Raw genomic sequence first — 24,479 nt, 5'->3', positions numbered from 1 at the left:
GGGCGTTTGGGTCAAACCCCATGATCTCCACATAATGCATTTGAGATGGGGGGGGGGGGACCATATCCAGTGAAGAATGATATACAGTAGTGGAGGATTTTTTTTACCTGATGGGATTAAAATTAACATCTCTGAACAATAACGACCTTGCAGATAAATAAATAAATAATATAATTGGGTATTTAAACTAAACAGAATTAATTGACAAAGATTAATTGTATATTGAAATATTTGTATGTAAAGTGAATAAAAAATGTGAACTATATTGTACACATGTAATGTGTACATGCTTTTAAAACCTATTGTACAATGTGTGTATTCAATAAAATTTATATGGAGTCTTTTGTACTGTAGTACCCTCAATAACGACACGAGAGCGTAGAATGGTAAATGAAGGCTTTAATAAGCAGAGAACTAGTCAGTGACCGAGACGTGTGCTTACTGAGTGCCACCTGCATGGCGTCACCTTATATATGGCTCCCTGGTGGGCGGAGCCAAAGGCAGAGTCCCCCAGGGTTCCAAACCCGGTCTTAAAGGGATATCACCTACATGGTGTTAAGGGTACAGTAACCATTCATCACATGTACTTAATCAAAATAAACTTTTTAAATAGAATTTACATCTACGAGGTGGAAGAAGTCTATTTTTATGCTATAGCGTGTTTGACAGTGGATGCTGTATTGAGGAGGAAGTTCGGGCATGGCGTTTAAGACAAAGATTAGTGGTTAGCACTGCTGCCTCACCACACCAGGGACCTGGGTTCAATTCCGACCTCGGGTGACTGTCTGTATGGAGTTTGCACGTTCGTCCCGTGTTTGCGTGGGTTTCCTCCAGGTGCTCCCTTTTCCTCCCACAGGCCATAGATGTGCAGGTTAGGTGGATTGGATATGCTAAAAACTTCCCCCACAAGGGGTTACAAGATGGTGGATTGGGCCTAGGTTAGGGTTCTCTTTCAGAGGGTCGGTGCAGACTCGATGGGCTAAATGGCCTCCTTCTGCACTGTGGGAATTCTATGATTCTAAATGTAAATTATTCATATTGAGGTTTGCGCAATTTGAAGTCAGACATGTGAGGGACAAAGGGGGAGTTGGAGAAAAGAATACGGGGCATAATGGATGATGTTGATGAGTGGGAGAGATTGATGGTGATGGGAAGGTGTTAAATTGGGACTCTGGTTTCAGAGATAGGAAATAGTGAAAGATTAGGGGATTAAGGAGAATAAATGTTATCTGAAAGTTTAATGGTGATTGTGAATGAGATGGTTGAACTGAATTATGAAGAAGAGAATTAATGCGGTGATGAAGGATGGAAAGTGGGGGGATATTTATGATTTTAAAAGGGAGATATTAGTTGCTGTTTTTGTATAAGTGGTTTAATGATATTTGATGTTTAATGTGATATACTGTGGAATCAGTATATTGAAATCATGGTGGCATCTATGCCCACTTGTTCTACTATTCACATCTAACAGCATTGCCAAGTTGAAAGTATCTGAACATTGCAAAACCTTGATGAGTATAACATAACCAAATCAATAAATGCAAATGATGAAAATGGTGGAGAGAAGAGAAAGCCACTATTATCTCCATAGCTGTACCCACCCACGGTCTCGCGTTGCATATTGCTACCCTGACATTTCCGCCCAAGCTCCAGTCTCCCACACCTACAGTCCACCACATGTCTAACTTCACAAATGTACAAACCTCAATGTGAACAATTTACATTTAAAACTAACCTTCCTCCTAAACACCTTGGCTGGATTTTCCGCAGCCCCACACCAGAATTGCGTTTGGCGCGGTGGCGGAAAATCGAATTTCCTACCGAATTGGGCCACCCGCCGCTCCAGCGATTCTCCGGGCCCCAGAGAATCGCTCGTGCGCAAATTACGCCGCATGGAGGGGGGGCATCGCCAGAGGCCCTCCCAGTGATACTCCGCTCCGGACCGGCCGGGTTCCCGACGGCATGGAACTAATGTGGTATGACCGGTCGGGACTCAAGTCTGCGGCTGCCCTGGTGGGGGGGCGGGGGATTGAGCATGGGGGGGGGGAGGGTGTCTTATTTGCAGCCGGGCAGCGATCGGACCGGTCCAATTCAGCGGCACGCAGCCGATCGGGGAGGGCCTAGATTGTGCGTGTTGTTCCGTGGTCCGAGTCCGCCATGGCGTTCGGCGTGGCCGCTAGAGGCCGCCGCCGTGCACATGCACGGAATCGGAATCAGAAGTGCAGGGTCCCGTATCCGCAGCTAAAGCTGCGTGAATCTCCCCTGGTCCCTGCTAGCCCCCAGAAGGTAAGTGAATCGCCTTTTATTCTTTGCAGGAAACTGGGGAGTGCAGCACCAGCGTTTTTACGCCGGCGTGGGGACATAGCCCCATTTTGGGAGAATCCAGCCTCATATCCCAACTTCGCCCCCAATACTGCACCCACTGTCAAACACTCAATAACATAAACGTAGGTTTCTTCCACCCCACGAATGTAAATTCTATAAAAAATTTATTTTGACAATGTACACGGCTTGTACAAAGAATTTATGGTTTGTAGTATAAGGTGAGTTAGAATAGGGTTTTAGATGTGAAAATATGAAGAAGGTTTTTCTGGGTTCATGGAACATTGGTGGGTAGGTCATGAGATTTGCAAATAGTGTGAGCACATCCTGGAAACTGGAGCTAGTTGGAGTAGTAAGTGAGCACCGAGAAAAGGTGCGAAGGTGGTGTGGGCATGTGGGAGAATAAGTGGGAATGAGCTTAAGGGGCAGTGGTGGAACTTTTGCCACACTGGGGGCATAGTAGGATATCTGGGACTGAGATATTAGAATCTGGGAACCAGATCCCAGGATACGGAAAAAGTGGAAGAATGGAATAGTGGAGTTGGAATACTAGTACTTGGGAAGTAAGTATTAGATGTGGTCAGGGTAAATGTGGGTGACTGGAGCTTGGGAGGAAAAGTCGGGTAGCAGCATTCAGCAAGATAGACTCTGAGCAGTAGAACTATTGAGATAACCGCCATGGAGATAATGGTGGTTCTCCCTTCTCCCCACCATTTTCATCACTTACATTTTATTGATTTTGATTATGTTTATACTCGTCGAGCAATTGCAGTATTCAGGCACTCTGATTTTTGCCACACTGTTAGATGTGAATAGAAGAACAAATGGACACAGAAGCCATCACGATTTCAATACTTTTCTCAGTCCCTGATTCCACAGTATATTGCATTCAGCATCAAATATCATTAAACCACATATACGATAAACATATCGGATAAACTAGCACCGCTCATCTTAAATCTTAAACATTAAAGGTAACATTTTCATTTTAAAAATTCAACGGATAACACCACATTAACAGAAAACAATCACTCCCTTTTAGCATCACCATCAACCCTTCATGGCTGCATTAGTTCTCCAATAACACACGGAATTGTATATTGCTTTAATGGCTGCTGTCTCAATCTGTTTCCAAAAGCATTTATTAAGTACGAGCTGAAAGTAATTTGGTTTCAGACAAGCTTCATATAAAAGTTTTGTAGATTAATATTTATATTGTATAGGTTTATTATATTTTCTGTATCAAATCTAAGCTGATTATATATTTAGTTTTATAGTATAATAAAACTTTAAAATAAAGCATTTTTGCACCTCAGATATTATGAGCCATTCAAAGGAGCATTCGACGTCTATGATTCTGCTTGCCAATTTTATGTAGTTACTAGCCAAGCTCAAAATTGTTTCTGAGTTATTTGCTTCTGTCTCAAAATCCAGCTCAGCAACATTTCCAAGGAATCTTGTCAATGCTAACAAGTCAGCAGAGGTGAGCTTAGCATGGCTTTCATCGGTGGCTTCTAATAACACGCTGGTGATGTCATTTGCACTAGTCACATTTTGCGGGTAATCACTTCTGTTAAGCAAAAGATAATCTGCAATCTAGAGCAACCAACAGAAATATTTTCACACAATCACAACATGAAACCAATAATTGATAAGTGCATATATTTCTAACAGTTGTAGACATAATTAGTGCAAAATATATTGAAATCGTATTACAATAAAAGTTTTGTTTCAATGATATTACAAAAGCAGTTACTAACAGTCATGTTTGAAATGCATGTTGAGCAGCTATTATCTTATTTTTGAATTATTTTTAAATTTGTCAATCATACCATAATAAGGCAGGAACAAACCATTCATCCCCAAGAACTGTGTCAATGGTTATCCTCCACATAAATATATAGTCCCTACCACATTTACCACCCTGGGTTTGAAACTCTGGGGTGATTAGAGGTCGTGGAGAGGGTACTGCTCGCTTCTCCCTCCCATCCCCAGAAGGGAAAAAGGCTGCCCCCTGGTGATAACATACTGCGGGTGACCTAAAGCTAAGGACCAGACTCCGACTCTCAGGAAGTCACACCCTCAGCAATGCTGGCCAACTGATTGGATGACAGCTTTTGCAATATCAGCAGTACCAGAATTTAGTAGTGGACGCTGCTGGGACTGCAAGCACTCCCACAAAGAAATGTCATGGATGCCTGAGACAGGTATGTCCCGGGTTCTTTGGTTGGGGAGGAATCAGGAACCATAAAAAGAAGGACAAGAGGGTTGGGGTCAGATTTTGGGGGCCATCTGGGGAGGCACAAAGGGATACAACCTTAGGTAGATGGGAGTCATACCCAAGCACCCCCTCCCAAAGAATGCACCAATTTGGTGAACAAAAACAGCCTTCCCGCTCTTACCTGCCTTTCATTGCCCAGAAGATTATGGCAGTGGAGACGGGTTGAGGGGCTTAAGTGGGCAATAATTGGCCACTTAAAGGCCTCAATAGCTTAAGGGTAGATGGGCTAGCCTTACCAACCCCCAAATTATGGGGACCAGTTCGGGGGTGGGCCCCTTCCACTGAAAACATACCCGGTCAGGGACTGTAAAATCCAGCACACTGTTTCCATGTCCCTTCAACCCCCTATTCTATCCAATCTTGAATGTTGATATTGATTTTGCCTCAACCATTTCCCCTTGGTGTGAGATCTAAACTTTTGCAACTTTGTGCCAGAGGTGTAAATATTCCTTATTTACTCATCATACAGATTTTCATTCACTGTCCCACTTCTTGTTAATCTCAGCCACCATCAAAAAGCAGAGGCAAGCCCGATTAATAACAATCAATCTCATTACATAATTTGACTTACATCAAACAATTTTAATATATTTTTAATTACTTTATACCATTTGGGACTGACAGAAGCAGTGAACCACCATAATGGGTGAGATTCTCCGACCCCCCACCGGGTCGGAGAATCGCCGGGGGCTGGCGTGAATCCCGCCCCCGCCGGTTGCCGAATTCTCCGGCACCGGATATTCGGCGGGGGCGGGAATCGCGCCGCGTCGGTTGGCGGGGCCCCCCCCCCCCCCGCGATTCTCCGGCCCGGATGGGCCGAAGTCCCACTGCTAAAATGCCTGTCCCGCCGGTGTAGATTAAACCACCTCTCTTACCGGCGGGACAAGGCGGCGCGGGGGGGCTCCGGGGTCCTGGGGTCCTGATTGGGGGGGGGTGCGGGGCGATCTGGCCCCGGGGGGTGCCCCCACGATGGCCTGGCCCTCGATCGGGGCCCACCGATCCGCGGGCGGGCCTGTGCCGTGGGGGCACTCTTTCCCTTCCGCCTTCGCCACGGTCTCCACCATGGCGGAGGCGGAAGAGACTCCCTCCACTGCGCATGCGCGGGAATGCCGTCAGCGGCCGCTAACGCTCCCGCGAATGCGCCGCCCGGAGATGTCATTTCCGCGCCAGCTGGCGGGGCACCAAAGGTCTTTTCCGCCAGCTGGCGGGGCGGAAATTCGTCCGGCGCGGGCCTTGCCCCTCAAGGTTGGGGCTCGGCCCCCCAAGATGCGGAGTATTCCACACCTTTGGGGCGGCGCAATGCCCGACTGATTTGCGCCGTTTTGGGCGCCAGTCGGCAGACATCGCGCCGATACCGGAGAATTTCGCCCAATGTCTTTTCGCTTTTCGAGTTGGATTGGAATCTAGCCCAATCTGATGGCTTGCCACAATATAGATAGCTCATGAAGAAAGTGGTCCCACCATTGCCATTCGGAGCACTTCCCTTAAATTAATATCCTTTATTTATTGCATCGATTGGTTAAAATATAAATTAAAAGCTAAGCGATATGCGCAAGAATCGTACAACTCTTGTAGTTCAGAATAGAGTTGTAGTTACAAAGCAAAATATGAATATAACCCAGCATGAATAATCCTTCAGGATGTTTAGTTTCAAAAATATTAACATATGTGATCGATGTGGTTTAGAATCTCTTCTATGCATCATTACAACTTCACTGCTCGGACAGTCTTTGACACTGTTATTTAAATGATCAGATTGTAAACTAGTTTAAAATGAAATTTTATCTACAAATAATAACTTTTCCGTTTCAAAATAATTTTGTCCCCAAAATGTGGTATGGCAATTATTTAATTTCATTTAATGATAAATCTCCTGCTGAGATATAATAAAGGTGACTAAGCTCCATTCAAAATAATGAATCAATGTTAAAGCATGTACATTTGTATCTATAAACATTAGCTTTTACTTTAAAAAACCTACTTTGATGCAAGCAACTCTCTTCTACAAGTCCACATTGTGAAGGAACTATTCAAAACAACAACCAATTACTCACTGAAACATCAACAGATTTTTCCTTAACATAGAGGAAAAATGGAGAGGGTGGTAGAGAAGAAAAGTCTTGCATTTGTTCATATGCATCTGAAAAAGGAATAGAAATAATAGAGTATTTTACAAATCATGATGATTGTATGGCAATTAGCACAAACAGTGATCCAGCTGAAAATTCAAGGGTTTTCTTGCATGTTTCTGGATTCTTTATAAGGGGAGTGGCTTATGTCACCCTGCTCAGTCTCAGAATAATAGCAAGTAAACAAAATGGTCCAGTTTATGATGCTGTTGACATCAAATAGTTAATTGAAACTTATAATTAAGTTCTTCTCTGAACACTACTTTGGCATTGTAAATGTAACTTTCATTCAATGTAACAACAGCAATTTTAATATGTCCAAGATATACTAAAAGGAACTCATGACTGCATTCTGTTCTTGTCCACAAAACTTTATTACCTGTTCTTGTTCTAGGGTGGCACAGTGGTTAGCACTGCTGCTTCACAGTGCTAGGGACCTGGGTTCAATTCTGGCCTTGGGTGACTGTCTGTGTGGAGTTTGCACATTCTCCCAGTGTCTCATGGGTTCCTTCAGAGTGCTCTGGTTTCCTCCCACAATCCAAAGATGTGCAGTTAGGTGGATTGGCCATGCTAAATTGCCCCTTAAGTGTACAAAGATGCCCCTTAGTGTTCAAAGATGGACAGGTTAGGTGGGGTACAGCGATGTGGCAGGGGAGTGGGCCTGGGTGGGGTGTTCTTTCAGAGGGTCAGTCAAGGGGCTGAATGGCCTCCTTCTGTACTGTATTAATTCTTGCCACACTTTTATGTCAATTTTTGTCAATATTAAATCTTACATCCACATTTATGATATAAACTATGACATAAAACCTTTTCTCATTGGTTCCATAGCAGTTCAATATTGGTCTGCAACTCCCCTGCTGCGAAATTCAATCATTTCAATGTTTCCATTTCCCAAATTTGTAATGTTTCCTATCCCTGCCCCCTAATTCCACTTCACCTAAAGACAACACTTGGCCACTCCACATGCAAATGTGCAATGTCACAAATAACTGGTTGTTATCTATAAAGTGTTTTGTGGGCTGCACGGTGGCACAGTGGTTAGCACTGTTGCCTCACCGCGCCAGGGACCCGGGTTCAATTCCAACCTTGGGTGACTGTGTGGAGTTTGCACTTTCTCCCTGTATCTGTGTGGGTTTCCTCCGGGTGCTCCGGTTTCCTCCCACAGTCCAAAGATGTGCAGGTTAGGTGGATTGGCCATGCAAAATTGCCCCTTAATGTTCAAAGATGTGGGGTTATGGCATTAGGACTCAGTTGAAGAGGAACTTCTTCACCCAAAGGGATGTGAATCTCTGGAATTCCCTGCCCAGTGAAGCAGTTGAGGCTACCTCGTTGAATGTTTGTAAGGAAGATAGATAGATTTTTGAACGTTAAAGGAATTAAGGGTTACGGTGAGCTGGCAGGTAGGTGGAGCTGAGTCCACAAAAAGATCAGTCATGAGCTTATTGAATGGCGGAGCAGGCTCGAGGAGTCAGATGGCCTATTCCTGCTTCTAGTTCCTATGTTACAGATATAGGGTGGGGGAGTGGGCCTAGGTAGGGTGCTCTTTCAGAGGGTTGGTGCAGACTCGATGGGCCAAGTGGCCTCTTTCTGTTCTATGTAGCAGTTCAGCTCTGTATTGGTTATTTCCCTCGAGAAGGTTAACACTGCATCCTGGTGAATGCAGTTTCTTCTGTGTTATTTCCCCCCGCCCCCCCTCCCCCCCCCCCCCCCTCACTAGCTGGTATACTGGTTCTTGCACCAGGAGCCCTCTCTGGTAGTTTGCTCTAGTGATCATTTTTCAAAAATGGATCTTAATGGTGAAAAGCAGCATCCAATATGACTACGTGGAAGAATTTCAGCCGAGCACAACCCTGTCCCCAAGCAATGCCTAATTTTGCACACATGCGGCAGGATATACTGGACAGCAGTCAGGAGCAGAAACCCCGGATAATTTTCATTATCTAACCCAAGGATGCTGAGGCCAATTAGAGCACTCCACCAACTCCTCAACTGAGGTCAACATTTGCTCAGGTGTTGCTCTCAAATGCAGCATAGAAGCTTATAGCAACGCAAGTCCTCGATCTCTATACTCAAACTGGCTTCCTGCCATACCAGTGCTCACCATCATTCCACCTGGCCTCTGACCACAGGCAGCATTTGCTACAGCAGCAACAGTCATTGGACAGGGTTGCGGATGTCTGGGGAAGCTCTGGTTCAAGAAGAGAGAAAAGGGAGAACTCAGGGCAGCACCAGGAGGAACACAATTAATTAGGCAGGGGAGGGAATGGTACCAGTGTACATTTGGGGAAAGACAAGGGGAAGTGCGCCAAAGGTTTTGACTGGCTACTAGTGGTAACTATTTTGTGCTTTACTACCATTTATGAGAAGTAAATATGAAGCTGTTTTGTATTTATTTCACATCTGCTTTTAGTTTTGTAAAACTCGTTTTTCCTGTTAACTAAATGACCAGCTCCAAATTATCTATGCAACATCATGTCTAAGTTCTCCACCAGCAATTGATAATCAAAGGTTACAATATAGAAAGAAACAAACAGATTTCATTTTTGTCAAAATAACAGAAACATTATTAAAATGTAATAATAAACCTAAATTCACCTTTGTCATATCTACAGAGTGCTTCTTTCTGCTTTGAGCATAATTCAGATGTCCATGTTCCAGTTAATGGGTCAAACGTTACACATTGTCCTTGATTAACTGGATGGCTGACATCTGATGAGATGTTGTGAAAAAGGGGCTTGGTTCCATCAACCCACAAAATGTCAAATGGCTCAGTTGTTTGGAATCCATCACCTCCAATGGAATGAAAAAACAAATAAGTGTCTTGAGTTCCAAATCAAAGAAGCGCATTGAGTGACTATCACAAATCCTAGAATTGGACAGTGCGGAATGACGTCATTTGATCCATCATGCTTATGTCAGCTTTAACAAACTATCGAATTGAATCAAATCTTCCAGCATCCATATTCCAAATAAATACATCATAAATAAATACAATACAAACCCACCTTCCACTACCAAAATAGTGTGCCCGATTAGGGGTGGCTAGCACTGCTGCCTCACAGCGGCAGAGCCTCGTGTTCGATTCCGACCTTGAGTGACTGTCTGTGTGGGGTTTGTACGTTCTCCCCATGGATTTCCTCCGGGTGCTCCGGTTTCCACCCAGTCCAAAGATGTGCCGGTTAGGTGGATTGACCATGATAAATTGGCCCTCAGTATCCAAAAGGTGTGTAGGTTAGGTTAAGGGGTCATTGGGATAGGGTGGGGGAGGGGGCTTGGGTGGAGTGCTCTTTCAGAGGGTCAGTGCAGACTTGATCGGCCGAATGGCCTCCTCCTCCACTGTAGGGATTCTATAATCTGGACTAATATTGCTTGAAATCATTCACCTACATTTCTGAGGCTCTTTCAGTCACTTTGGTGCAGACATTTCCCTCTCTGCTAATTTTAGTGAAAGAAGAGAGCAGGGAGAGGGAGAGGTTGGTGGGGGAGATTTTAAGGGTGGACAGGAGTTATGCAGAGGCCCCCGAGGAGGGGCTACTCAGGGAGCGACGAAACCTCCAGACGGAGTTCGACCTGTTGACCACAGGGAAAGCAGAGGCACAGTGGAGGAAAGCGCAGGGGGCGACGTATGAGTATGGGGAGAAGGCGAGTCAGATGCTGGCACACCAGCTTCGCAAGAGGGAGGCAGCGAGGGAGATTGGTGGAGTTAAGGATAGAGGGGGGAATACGGTGTGGAGTGCGGTGAGAATAAACAAGGTATTTAGGGACTTCTATGGGGATCTGTACAGATCTGAGGCCCCAGCGGGGGAAGAGGGGATGCGATGATTTTTGGATCAGCTGAGGTTCCCGAGGGTGGAGGAGCAGGAGGTGGCTGGTTTAGGGGCGCCAATTGGGCTGGAGGAGCTGGTTAAAGGATTGAGGAGCATGCAGGCGGGAAAGGCCCCGGGGCCAGATGGGTTCCCGGTCGAGTTTTACAGGAAATACGTGGACCTGCTAGGCCCGTAGCTAGTGAGGACTTTCAATAAGGCAAGGGAGGGGGGGACCTTGCTCCCGACAATGTCCGGGGCGCTGATCTCTCTGATCCTGAAGCGGGACAAGGACCCACTGCAGTGTGGGTCGTATAGACCGATCTCGCTCCTCAATGTGGATGCTAAGTTGCTGGCAAAAGTGCTGGCTATGAGAATTGAGGACTGTGTCCCGGGGGTGATTCATGAGGACCAGACGGGATTTGTAAAGGGCAGGCAGCTAAATACTAATGTGCGGAGGCTCCTTAATGTGATTATGATGCCCTCGGTGGAGGGAGAAGCGGAGGTAGTGGCAGCTATGGACGCGGAGAATGCCTTCGACCGGGTGGAGTGGGAGTATCTTTGGGAAGTGCTGCGGACGTTTGGGTTTGGGGAGGGGTTCATCAGCTGGGTCAGATTGCTATATAGAGCCCCGGTGGCTACGAATCGGCGGAGGTCGGAGTACTTTCGGCTGTACCGGGGACGAGGCAGGGGTGTCCCCTGTTCCCCTTGCTGTTTGCATTGGCAATTGAGCCTCTGGCCATGGCACTAAGGGAGTCCAGGAAATGGAGGGGACTGGTCCAAGGGGGAGAGGAACATCGGGTGTCGCTGTATGCGGACGACCTGTTGCTGTATGGGCAGATCCAGTGGAGGGGATGGCAGAGGTTATGCGGATCCTAAGGGAGTTTGGGGACTTCTCGGGGTATAAGCTCAATGTAGGGAAAAGTGAGCTCTTTGTGGTGCATCCAGGGGACCAAGGAAAGGGGATAGACGACCTGCCGTTGAAGAGGGCGGAAAGGAGCTTTCGGTACTTAGGGATCCAGGTGGCTGGGAGTTGGGGGGCCCTGCACAAGCTCAATTTGACGCGGTTGGTGGAGCAGATGGAGGAGGATTTCAAAAGATGGGATGTGCTGCCACTCTCGCTAGCGGGCAGGGTGCAGTCAGTTAAAATGATGGTCCTCCCGAGGTTTCTCTTTGTGTTCCAGTGCCTTCCCATTATGATTCCCAAGGCCTTTTTCAAACGGGTAGGTAGGAGTATCATGGGTTTCGTGTGGGCAAATAAGACCCCAAGGGTAAAGAGGGTGTTTCTGGAGGGTAGTAGGGACAGGAGGGCTGGCTCTGCCGAATTTGTGCGACTATTATTGGGCTGCCAATGTGGCGATGATCCGTAAGTGGGTAATGGAGGGAGAGGGGGCGGCGTGGAAGAGGTTGGAGATGGCGTCCTGTGTGGATACGAGTCTGAGGGCGCTGGAAATGACACCGCTGCTGCTCTTCTTGCGCCAGGCTCAGCCTAATACAATTCAAGGTTATTCACAGAGCGCATATGACAGGGGCGAGGTTGAGTAAGTTCTTTGGGGTGGAGGATAGATATGGGAGGTGCTCGGGAAGCCCGGCGAATCACGTCCACATGTTCTGGTCGTGCCCGGCACTGGATGGGTTTTGGAGGAGTTTCGCGAGGACTATGTCCAAGGTGGTGAAAGTCCAGGTCAAGCCGAGTTGGGGGTTGGCACTATTTGGGGTAATGGACGAGCCGGGAGTGCAGGAGGCGAAAGAGGCCGGTATCCTGGCCTTTGCGTCCCTGGTAGCCCGGCGGAGGATCTTGCTATTATGGAAGGACGCGAAGCCCACCAGTGTGGAAGCCTGGATAAATGACATGGCAGGGTTCATTAAGCTGGAGAGGATAAAGTTTGCCTTACGAGGGTCTGCGCAGGGGTTCTTCAGTCAGTGGCAACCGTTCCTAGACTATCTCGCGGAGCGTTAGGAGGAGGTCAGCAGCAGCAGCATCCTAAGGGTGGGGGGGGAATCTCTTTCGGGGGGGATGCCACATGGGGGGGACACTGTATGTAGGGAAACCCAGTGTAAAAGTTTTGTATAATTTTTGACTGTTGTGGTTGTGTTTCTTTCTTTTTGTAATGGGGGGGGGGGGGTTTCGTTAAAAATTTTGTTGGAAAATTTGAATAAACATGTTTTTAAAAATTTAAAACAATTTTAGTGAAAGAAGTAAAATTACAAGAGTGACTGCACTTCTAGAACGTAATTAATTGGTTATAAAACACCTTAGGGAATATCTTGAGGTTGTCTATGGTGCTGTACAATTGCAAATTATTTTGTTTCTATCTCGCAGCACAATAATTCTGATACTGGACTCATAACCCAGAGGCCTAGATGAATAGGTCTCCAGGCAAAGGGAGAATATTCTATCATAGAATCCCTACACTGCAGAAGGAGATCATTCAGCCCATCGAGTCTGCACCAACGCTCCTGACGTGTGCATTGTGGAGTTACAAATTCTCCAGCTTCAGATTTAGTGCTTGCGACATTATCTCCCCAAACACTGATTTCTTCTCATGAACCGTACTCTTAACACTCCTCTACATAATCTTCCTTCTCATTAAAAACACCAATAGTTAAAAGCATCTGTTTTCATAGTGCTTGCACGTTAGTGCAGGAGGAATCTCTTTCCTGACTTTGCTTCTTCCTACCACTAGGGAGCAGCCCTCTCCATTATTCAGCTCCACTGAACTCTCAAAGAAACTTGAGACAAGTACCACAAGAATCTAATGACATAAGTGTTTGCCATTGCTCGAAAAGCATAATTGGCCCAAACACTTTTCAGTAGCACAGCTTCATACACTGGCAACTTCACTTTGACCTTAAAGGCAAAAACTGAGGCGGCATGATGGCGCAGTGGTTAGCACTGCTGCCTCATGGCGCTGGGGACCTGGGTTCGATCCCGGCCCCAGATCACTGTCTGAGTGGAGTTTGCACATTCTCCCCGTGTCTGTGTGGGTCTCACCCCCACAACCCAAATGATGTGCAGGGTGGGTGGACTGGCCACACTAAACTGCCCCTTAATTGGAAAAAAATAATTGGGTAAAAATAAAAAGGCAAAAACTGAATTCTTTGGAATGCTTTCCTCCCCCTGATTTACAGAATTCATTTTTTTTTTAAATTCCACTTCAGGTGCTTTTAAAATCACATCGTCTTCATCAGCTTTGATCTCTGAAGCTTTTCAAATTAATCTTCAAGTTTTCAATGAACGGGCTTCGGTGGCGGCTATGAGGGAGTAAGCCGCACATTTGGTGGCTCTCGCTCTGGTCGGACTTTTGGACCTTTTTCCCTGACTTTTTTGTGCTTTTGTGCGCTGGATCTGAAGGCAGAGGCACTCAGGCACTGACTCCAGACACAGGTGTATGGAACTAAGAAGCAGAAAGAATCATGAACAGTTGAAGAAGTGGGCAAGCGAGGGCAGTGTGGAGGCTGCTGCTGGGGACAATATGGCCGATGTCCGGACCCGGTGCTGACAGCCCAGCCAACAACGGAGCATCTGTTGAAGGTCGTTCAAGAGGGCTTCACCGCACTGAAACGAGACAGTTTAGACTCGATCCAGAAATCAATCGAGCGCCTGGAGCACAGGCTCAATGCCCAGGATCGGACGATCCAGAAGCTGAAGAAGGCGCTGGAGGAGCAGGAGGATCACCTAACGGTGGTGGAGGGGGAGATGGGGAGGCTGAAAAACCACAAAAAAGGCTTCTGGAGAAGGTGGAGGACCTTGGAAATAGGTCCCGTCGGCAGAATTTAAGAATCGTTGGTCTCCCAGAGGGGGCTGAGGGAGCGGATGCTGCCACATATGTGGCAGAAATGTTCCAGAAGCTGTTGGGAATGATGTCTTCCCTCGTCCGTTGGAGGTGGACAGGGCACACAGGGTGCTGGCGAGGCAGCTGCAAGCGCCCCCCCCCCCCCCCCCCCCCCCCCCCCCACCCCCCCAAGCGATGGTGGTCAGGTTCTACAGGTTCCTCGACAAGGAGCGGGGTGCTACAGTGGGCCAAGCGCACGCGGAGCTGCAATTGGAACAATAGTGTCCTGCGCATCTACCAGGACCTGTGCGTGGAGGTGGCCAGAAGGAGGGCAGGCTACAGGCAAGTCAAAGAGATTTTGTTTAAGAAGCAGGTGAAGTTTGGGCTGCTGTACCCGGCGCGCCTTTGGGTCACGCACGAGGGACAGCACCATTATTTGAGGAGCCCGAGGACGCGATGGACTTCGCCAAGAGAGAAGGGCTGGTGCCGAACTGAGGACTTTTGGACTTAAGTTAAAAAGTTATTGAGTGATGTTTATATGTTTTTCTTGTTTCTTGTTTTTTTTCTTCTGTATTCGAGTTTTTGTTGGAAAAGAGGAAGTTATGGTATTTGGTTCTGGGGGCTTTTTGTGTTCTGATGGGGGTGGTTGGAAGTGCCTATTACTTACTTTGTATTACTTGAATTGCACTAGTGTCGGGGTTTTCTTTGTTCCTTGGGGTTTTGTTTTCAGAGCAATTGCTCGAGGATGGCTGGTTTTGGGAAGTGGTGTCGAAGGGCGGGGGGGGGGATGGGTCAGAGGGAACAATAGGTGGGAGACTTGTTGGTGCCGGAATCAAGAGTCACCAGGCTAGCTGGGTGAGCTGGTCTACGGAAGCCAGGTGGGGGGTGTGTGCATATAGCTAGTTTATGGCAGGGGTTAGGTTACAGGGTGTTGTTGCTGGGGGGGGGGGGGGGGGGTTAGTTGATCTGCTGACGAGGGAGGTAACATGGAGGAAGTCGGAGGTAGGGGCTGCCAGGAGGTGGGCCAGGGGAGGCGCGACACAGGGGCTAGGGGCGGGCCCAAGGAAGGAGATGGCTGATCGGCGGAGGGGGGGGGGGGGGCACAGTGCCCCCCAAACCAGGCTGATCACCTGTAACGTTAGAGAGTTAAATGGGTCAGTAAAGAGGGCACCTGTGTTCGCGCATCTGAGGGCACTGAAGGCGGACGTAATTATGCTACAGGAGACTCATCTGAAAGTAGCTGACCAGGTCAGATTAAGGACGGGCTGGATTAACCAGGTCTTCCACTCGGGGCTGTATACTAAGACCAGAGGGGTCGCGATTTTGGTTAACAAACGGGTGCAATTCGAGGTGGGTAGCACAATTTCAGATGGCGGAGGTAGATTTGTCATGGTGAGTGGCAAGCTCGAGGGGTAGTTTTGGTCAATATATATGCCCCAAATTGGGACGATGGGACAATGCAAATTGGGACTGCTGGGGAAGATACCTGACCTGAACTCGTACAGGCTGATTATGGGAGGTGATTTTAACACAGTCCTTGACCCCGGCCTAGGCCAGTCGTGTTCAAAAACGGGTAGGGTGCAGGCCATGGCAAAGGAACTGAGGGGGTTCATGGAGCAAATGGGGGGGGGGGGTTTGACCCATGGAGGGCTAGTCGGCCGACGGGGAAGGAGTTTTCGTTCTATTCACATGTTCATAAGGTGTATTCCCGAATTGATTTTTTCATCATGAGCAGGGATTTGTTGGCGGGGGTGACGGACGTAGAATACTCGGCGATCACTATTTCGGACCATGCTCCACATTGGGTTGATCTGCAGATCTGTAAGGAAAGCTTTCAGCACCCTCAATGGAGAATAGAGGTTGGTCTGTTGGTGAGGAAATGTATGCAAAACTACCTGCAGGTCAATGACACAGGGGAAGTCTCAGCTGCGGTGCTCTGGGAGGCGCTGAAGGCAGTGGTGAGAGGGGAGCTGATCTCGATTCGAGCACATAGGGACAGGACGGACAGGGCAGAAACGGACCGACTGGTAAAGGAGATCTTACAGGTAGACAGGAGATATGCAGAGACCCCGCGGGCAGAGCTATTAAGGCAACGACAAAGACGACAGTCGGAGTTTGGGGTGTTGTCCACAGGTAAGGCGCTGGAGCAGCTTAGGAAGGCGAGGGGCACGATCTATGAGAATGGGGAGAAAGCCAGTAGAATGCTGGCACGGCAACTGAGGAAGAGGGAGGCAGCTAGGGAAATAGGGAAGGTAGTTGATGGGGGGGGAAACTTGGTAGAAGTTCCGGCAGGGTCTTCAGGGACAAAGTGTTCAAGGACTTTTATAGTAAGCTTTATACCTCAGAACTCCCCACGGGGCCGGAGGGAATGAGGCGCTTTTTGGACGGACTGACCTTCCCAAAAGTGAGTAGGGGGTTGGTAGACGGGCTGGGGGCCCCGATTAGGACCGAACAAATATTGGAGGGCTTGAGGGCCGTGCAATCAGATAAATCCCCGGGGCCGGATGGCTATCCAGTGGAGTTCTATAAAAAGTTCTCTGAGATAGTGGGGCCGGTGAGGGGTTTTACCCCCGACGATGTCGCAGACCACCATCTCCGTGATACTGAAATGGGACAAAGACCCGGAGGCATGTGGGTCCTATAGGCCAATCTCTCTGCTCAATGTAGATGCAAAATTACTGGCCAAGCTCTTGGCTGCTAGGATTGAGGACTGTGTGCTGGACGTTATTATGGAAGACCAAACCGGGCTCGTCAAGGGCAGGCAGCTGGTGGCCAATCTAAGAAGGCTGCTGAATGTGATCATGATGTCCCGGAGAGTAGGGAGGTAGAGGTAGTCATGCAATGGATGCCGAGAAGGCTTTTGACCGGGTTGAGTGGGACTATTTATGGGAGGTGTTGGGACGATTTGGGTTCGGGGAGGGCTTTATCGACTGGGTTAGACTGCCGTACCAGGCTCCGGAGGCTAGTGTAAGGATGAACAGGACAACATCTGACTATTTTAGACTGCTCCGGGGGACAAGGCAGGGGTGCCCCCTCTCCCTACTGCTGTTTGCGCTAGCAATAGAGCCGCTGACAATTGCCCTGAGAGCTTCTAGGGGCTGGTACGGGGGGTGGCTGGGATGGATGAAATCATGGGAATCTTGAGGGAATTCGGCCGGTTCTCGGGGTATAAACTGAACATGGCAAAGAGTGAGGTGTTTGTAGTCCAGGCGAGGGGCCAGGAGGGTCGGCTGAGGGGGCTGCCGTTTAGGTTAGTAGAGGATAGTTTCAGATGCTTAGGGATACAGGTGGCGCGAGGCTGGGGTCGGTCGCAAAAGTTGAACTTATCCCGGTTGGTGGAGCAAATGAGGGTCGGGTTCCGGAGATGGGATGCGTTCCCACTGACACTAGCGGGGAGAGTGCAGACGGTTAAAATGACGATCCTCCCGAGATTCCTGTTCGTATTCCAGTGTCTCCCCATTTTCATTCCGCGGTCCTTTTTCAAGGAGGTCAATAAAATGATTATGGGATTTGTGTGGGCGGGAAAGTCCCCGCGGGTGAAGAGGGTGATGCTCGAGAGGAACCGAGGGGAAGGGGAATCGGACATGCCAAACTTTAGTAATTATTACTGGGCGGCCAACATAGCTATGATAAGGAGGTGGATGGTGGCTGCGGGGTCGGTTTGGGGGCGGATGGAGGCCGCTTCGTGCAGGGGCTCCAGTTTGGCAGCCCTGGCTACGGCGCCCCTGCCGCTCCCGCTGGCACGGTACTCCACCAGCCCTATAGTGGTGGCGACTTTGCGGATCTGGGGCCAATGGAGAAGGCACTTGGGGGAAGTGAGAGCATCGGTTTGGTCCCCAATTTGCGACAATCACCGGTTTGCCCCGGGGAATATGAACGGTGGGTTCCGAATATGGCGGAGGGCTGGGATTGAGAGGATAGGGGATCTGTTCTCAGAAGGGAGCTTCCCGAGCATGAGGGCGCTGGAGGAGAAATTTGGGTTGGCGAGAGGGAATGATTTCAGGTACTTGCAGGTGCGGGACTTTCTACGCAGACAGATTCCATCCTTCCCACACCTGCCAAATAGGGGGGATCCAGGACAGGGTAGTGTCCGGTGGATGAAGGGAAGGTCTCGGGTATATATAAAGAACTTATGGGGGCAGAGAAGACGCTGACCAAGGAGCTGAAGCTTAAGTGGGAAGAGGAGCTCGGAGGTGAGATAGAAGAGGGCTTATGGGCAGAGGCGCTGAGTAGGGTTAACGCGATCGCAACATGCGCTAGGCTCAGCCTGATCCAATTCAAGGTCGTCCACCGGGCCCACATGACAGTGGCCCGGATGAGTAAATTCTTTGGACTGGAGGACAGGTGCGCCAGATGTGCAGGAGGACCAGCGAACCATGTCCACATGTTCTGGGCATGTCCAAAATTCTGGGTGTACTGGCAGGGATTCGCGGACGTTATGTCCTGGGTACTGAAAACAAGGGTGGTGATGAGTCCGGAGGTGGCAATTTTTGGGGTTTCGGATGACCCGGGAGTTCAGGAGGAGAGAGAGGCCGACATTCTGGCCTTTGCTTCCCTGGTAGCCCGGCGATGAATTCTGCTGGCATGGAGGGATTCAAAGCCCCAGAAGTCGGAAGCCTGGCTATCGGACATGGCGAGGTTCCTCCGTCTGGAGAAAATTAAGTTCGCTCTGAGGGTCACTGTCAGGGTTCGCCCAGAGATGGCAACCATTAATCGACTTCTTCGCGGATAATTAATCGTCAGCGGGGGATGGGACGGGTCCTTGTGGGAGAGGAACTGGTTTTTTGCACTATGTTGATTGTTTTTTGCACACTGTTCTGTACTGTTGCTGTTTACTATTGCAAAATGCCTCAATAAAATTGTTTATTGAAAAAAAAAGTTTTCAATGAACGCAGGTATATTACAAATGCATCATGTCTGCAGTTCATGGGTTGCTGTTCCCCTACAATTCAGTAAATCTAGAGAAACACTTTCCAGTTCTGTAATAATTAAATAAAGTAGGAGGTCTTGTGGTGCAGTAGATAGGAACCCTGCCTCTGAGTCAGGAGCTCCAGGCTCGAGTTCACCCCAGGACTTGATGGCCAGTGAAGGTACATTCATAACGTGGCTAAACAGGTAGACTATCAGCAGGTTCATTATTAATAGACGGTAAGACAGAGAGGAGAGATTCCTAGTTAGCCATGATGGAAAGAAAGTTGGAGCTTCAACTATCACCATCCATAGCTGCAGAGTACAACATGCATGTAAAAGTGCATATTTCCTCAACAACTCAGACTCCCTGAATGATCCAAAACCAGCATTAAATAAGAGAAAGCTAATGAAACAATAGTGGTCAGAGGTTCACATGTCGACCTGCTAACTTCCCGTGATGCAAGGCTTTGCAACAATTCAAACATCTTAAAATTCCTAAAACCTATATTCCATCACGTAGAATTCATACTATATTCGTCCACCCAGCAGCCTCCCTCATATAACCTTCTTGTTTAAAAAATGTAGTTCCTCAAAATAAAATAAATACTTTTTTGACAAATTACCTTTACACTGTGAAAATCCTTTGTATACCTGCACCGTTGATTCAATTTCAAAGATGGAAACATTCCACTGAAAAAATAATCCCAGTGGAATAACAAAACAATCTTCTGCTAGAGCTTGAATCTCACTGGCGTTCAAAACACGATCCCAAATGTGGAGCTGTGTAATATTCCCGATAAAGGATTCATCCTTCCTAAATGAGCCACCGAACGTATCTTGCTCTTGGCCAATGATGAAGACGCCACCTGTTCCGATGTCATCCGAAATGTAAAGTTGCTCTCCAGATGAAATGACAGATCCATCTGCTGCAATGGCCCAGCCACCACCACGGCGGGTCCAGCTCACACATAGATGATGCCACTTGCCATTATTCTCAACCGCCTGTGAATAAGGACTGTGAACACCATGGACAAGAAGCGCGAGCTGAATTTGTTGACCACGGACAATGTTAGCGCGGAGCTGGAATTCGTTGATAAATGATGGGACTGAATAGGAAAAGACAGTGGAAACTCCCACGAAAGTTGAATCGAATTGGACTTGAGCACAAATGGTCACCGAATGCAGCTGAGGGAACTGCTTCAGAAGCTTGGCATATTTGGTGTCAGTTCTGCCGGAGAACGTCAGAATATGTGAACCAAACGTACCTAAACAGAAGGAAATAAATAATGACTATGCCGTGATATTTTACTCATTGCCGGTGTGCCTTCATCAAACATTATTTCCATTAATATAGTTTTACCTTGAATAAAAGTGAATTGAAATAGCAGTAACCTTTTTTCAAAGCTGTGCCAGATTACATTTATAATACTTGATTTTTTTTAAGCTGAAGTACTTTTTATCACAAATTAAACCAACATACAATTCTTACTTATCCAAGGATAAGTACTCACCATGTAATATAGTTATCATTAAAACACTTTGAAGCAATGATACCCCAAGGCACATGGTGATCTGATTAAAAAATTATAATGCCATTAGAATAAGGGGAAAAAGGGATTTAATTGACTAATGGCAAGAGTTTATTGATCCAGAATGAATTGATCTAGGATTAATTTTTCACTGTGCACTGAACTAAAATGTTTTTGTGCAAAGGTTTTTTTCAGACTTATGTATACTTTGAGTCTATCAAAGGGGAACACAACATAATAACATAAAATAGGTATTTTTAAAACACCATGCTTATATTGAGAGGGGTTCATGAATAACCAAATATTATCAAGTTCATGTTAATGATATTATGCTATACTTTGTATACACACATTTGGTAATGGTTCTATCTATCATGGTTATTTTAGAGTGAAAGCTTTGATCAATGATTACTTAATGCAATCAAATTACATGCCCGTGTATGCGACTAATAATACGAGTTTCACTCATTTCAACTAAACAGATTAACCCCCCAAAAAAGCAGATACAGGTACTGTATCTAGTTAAAGAACATTAACGAATTTACAGGTGAACTTCGCTGTCCAGAGAATTATAACTTTGCAACTTACTTACGTGACAAATTAGATTCTATTTCATTTACAGTTTCAGCTGAAGGGATCTGCACATGAAGATTTGCAAGTTACTTCACTCAAACGTTTCTCATATAGGATCACAATGTGGCTACAGCACAGAAGGAGGCCATTCGACGGCCCTGTCCATGCCAGCTCTCTGCAAGAGTGACTCTTAGTAACTAAGAAAAACTAAGAGTAAATCCTACTCACCTGCCCCTTTCCCATTGACATGAGAATGTCACTTTAAGAAATGGTAGTCTGCTAAAGTTACTGTAGTGATATCAGAGAGTGGGTGGAGCTGAGTTCTGGCTCTGCTTTTTTAGTTTCACATTGAGAAACGCTTGGGTGTGTCTGTGCTTTTTTGGTTTTGTTTGTGTTGGAGCTGAAGTCAGACAAAGATTGTGAAATGTTGTTCTTTCTGCCATGTAAAAACTATTTCTTGATCATTTGGTGAATTCAGAGTGATAACTGTTTTCAGTAGTGAATTTAAACCTGGGGCGGGATTCTCCGACCCCCCCGCCGGGTCGGAGAATCGCCGGGGGCTGGCGTGAATCCCGCCCCCGCCGGTTGCCAAATTCTCCGGCACCGGATATTCGGACGGGGGCGGGAATCGCGCCGCGCCGGTTGGCGGGCCGCCCCCGGCGATTCTCCGGCCCGGATGGGCCGAAGCCCCGCTGCTGGAATGCCTGACACGCCAGCGTGGATTAAACCACCTCTCTTACTGGCGGGACAAGGCGGCGGGGCGGGCTCCGGGGTCCTGGGGGGGGTCGCGAGGCGATCTGGCCCTAGGGGGTGCCCCACGGTGGCCTGGCCCGCGATCGGGGCCCACCGATCCGCGGGCGGGCCGGTGCCGTGGGGGTCACGCTTTCCCTTACGCCTTCGCCATAGTCTCCACTATGGCGGAGGCGGAAGAGACCCCCTCCACTGCACATGCGCGGGGATGCCGTGAGCGGCCGTTGAGCATGAGGACAAAGTGGAAAACTGCTGCCATTATCCTCCTAAATGCTACTCTACAGCCAGCAATTGGAATATCTGCAATACTAACCCAGCATGACTAGCATTTTGACTTAACCCCAATTTTTTTTAAGTGTCCTCTTCGTAGTCTGATGCGGCTGTTGTATGCGGCCAAATTTGCCAATATTTGCACCAAGTGTCTTCTGAGCCTTTTCGACTATACAGGGGTACCAGGCAGGGATGCCCAGGCAGGAATGTCCGATGTCCCCTTTGCTGTTTGCATTAACAATAGAGCCACTAGCCATGGTGCTGAGGGCTTCAAAAACTTGAGAAGGAATAGTAAGAAGAGGGGTGGAGCATAAGGTCTTGCTATACCCCGATCATTTGCTGTTATATGTTGGGGATCCGGAGGCCTTAGTGGGAAGCATTATGGGGCTTTTGCAGCGCTTTGGCGCCTTCTCTGGCTGTAAGCTAAATGTAGGAAAGAGTGAATACTTGGTAGTTGGAGAGAGGGGGACTTGTGGATTGCCGTTCTGGCTAGCAGGAAGTCATTTTTGGTATTTGGGGGACCAGATAGCAAGGGACTGGGGAAGCTTCGGAGGTTGGACGACACGAGTATGGTGGGGAAGGTTAAAGCAGACCTGCAAAGATGGGGTGGTCTCCCACTATCCTTGGCAGGCCGAGTTCAATCAGTTATGATGAATATCTTCCAAAGATGTGCAGGTTAGGTCAATTGGCTATGCTACATTGTCCCTTAGTATCCAAAAAGATGTGTAGGTTAGATTAAGGGGTTGATGGGATAGGGCGAGGGAGTGAGCTTGGGTGAAGTACTCTTTCAGAGGGTCGGTGCAGTCAATGGGCCAAATGGCCTCCTTCTGCATTGTAAGGCTTCTATGATTCTATGATCTTCCCGAGATTTTTATTTTTACTTCGGTACATCCCGGTGTTCCTGTCTAAGGCATTCTTCAGAGAGATCGATCGGCTTGTGACTCGGTTTGTTTGGGCGGGTAAGGCCCCGAGGATCAGGAGGATGGTGCTCCAGAGGGAGAGACAAGTTTGGCCTTGCCAAACTTTCAGTATTACTATAGGGTGGCCAATGCGGAAAAAGTGCTAGAGTGGTAGCACGGTAGCATTGTGGATAGCACAATTGCTTCACAGCTCCAGGGTCCCAGGTTCGATTCCGGCTTGGGTCACTGTCTGTGCGGAGTCTGCACATCCTCCCCGTGTGTGCGTGGGTTTCCTCCGGGTGCTCTGGTTTCCTCCCACAGTCCAAAGATGTGCAGGTTAGGTGGATTGGCCATGATAAATTGCCCTTAGTGTCCAAAATTGCCCTTAGTGTTGGGTGGGGTTACTGGGTTATGGGGATAGGGTGGAGGTGTTGACCTTGGGTAGGGTGCTCTTTCCAAGAGTCGGTGCAGACTCAATGGGCCGAATGGCCTCCTTCTGCACTGTAAATTCTATGATAATCTATGAGCTGTGGGTCCAGGTGGAAACAGAGTCTGTGAGTGGGCAAGCCTGGGGGCGTTGGTAACGGCTCCGCTCCCCGTAATGCTGGAGAAACATTCAACTAACCCAGTGGTAGTAGCCACACTAAAGATATGGAGGAAATTCCGTCAACTTTTCAATTTGAAGGCTGCCTCAAGGCTAGCTCCCATCTGTGCAAACCAGTTATTCGAGACTGCCAGGTCAGATGTGAAGTTCAGAGTGGAAGGAAAAGGGTTGGAGAAGGTGGGAGATTTGTTTTTAGAGGGTCGGTTCGCTAGCCTGGGGGAACGGAAGGAGAAATATGGGCTTAAAGATGCTGATGGGTTAAGGTATCTCTAGGTGCATAGCTGGGTCAAAAGGTATTTTCCACCCTTTCCAATGAAGCAGCCCTCTAACTTGCTCAAGCGATTTTATCCTGTTCACGATTGGAGGTGACCAGTACATCAGGAATATACCAGCTGATAGTGAGGGGAGGAGATGTGCTCAGTTGAGGGTGTGAAGGCCAAGTGGGCAGAGGAGCTGTGGCCAATCTTGGAAGTGGAGGTTTGGAGCGAGGCACTGAGGAGAGTGAATGTGACCTTGTCTTGTGCGAGGCTGAGTATCATCCAGCTGAAGATAGTGTTTTGATCACATCTCACAAAGGCTAGATTGAATCGCTTTTTCGATGGGGTGGAGGATAGACGTGATCAAGGGGGCCG

At 47.9% G+C, this 24,479-nt stretch overlaps 1 protein-coding gene across 2 annotated transcripts in view; it reads right to left on the bottom strand.

Annotated features, from left to right (window-relative positions):
* The window catches only part of LOC140426535 (adhesion G protein-coupled receptor D2), a 582,807-nt gene that overhangs the window by 538,025 nt on the left and 20,303 nt on the right, over positions 1-24,479 (bottom strand). For both annotated transcript variants that reach the window (XM_072511425.1, XM_072511424.1), the window contains exons 5-8: positions 19,846-20,487; positions 9,328-9,522; positions 6,658-6,743; positions 3,634-3,918 (exon numbers count right to left, since the gene is read on the bottom strand). In XM_072511425.1, coding sequence (XP_072367526.1) covers positions 3,634-3,918; positions 6,658-6,743; positions 9,328-9,522; positions 19,846-20,487 — 1,208 coding nt within the window. The remainder of the gene's footprint in view (positions 1-3,633; positions 3,919-6,657; positions 6,744-9,327; positions 9,523-19,845; positions 20,488-24,479) is intronic.

The sequence above is a fragment of the Scyliorhinus torazame genome, chromosome 7, assembly GCF_047496885.1.
Source record: "Scyliorhinus torazame isolate Kashiwa2021f chromosome 7, sScyTor2.1, whole genome shotgun sequence".
In the NCBI taxonomy this organism is placed as follows: Eukaryota; Metazoa; Chordata; class Chondrichthyes; order Carcharhiniformes; family Scyliorhinidae; genus Scyliorhinus; species Scyliorhinus torazame.
Note: the sequence above shows the minus strand (reverse complement) of the source record. Positions and strands in the feature narration are given on the sequence as shown.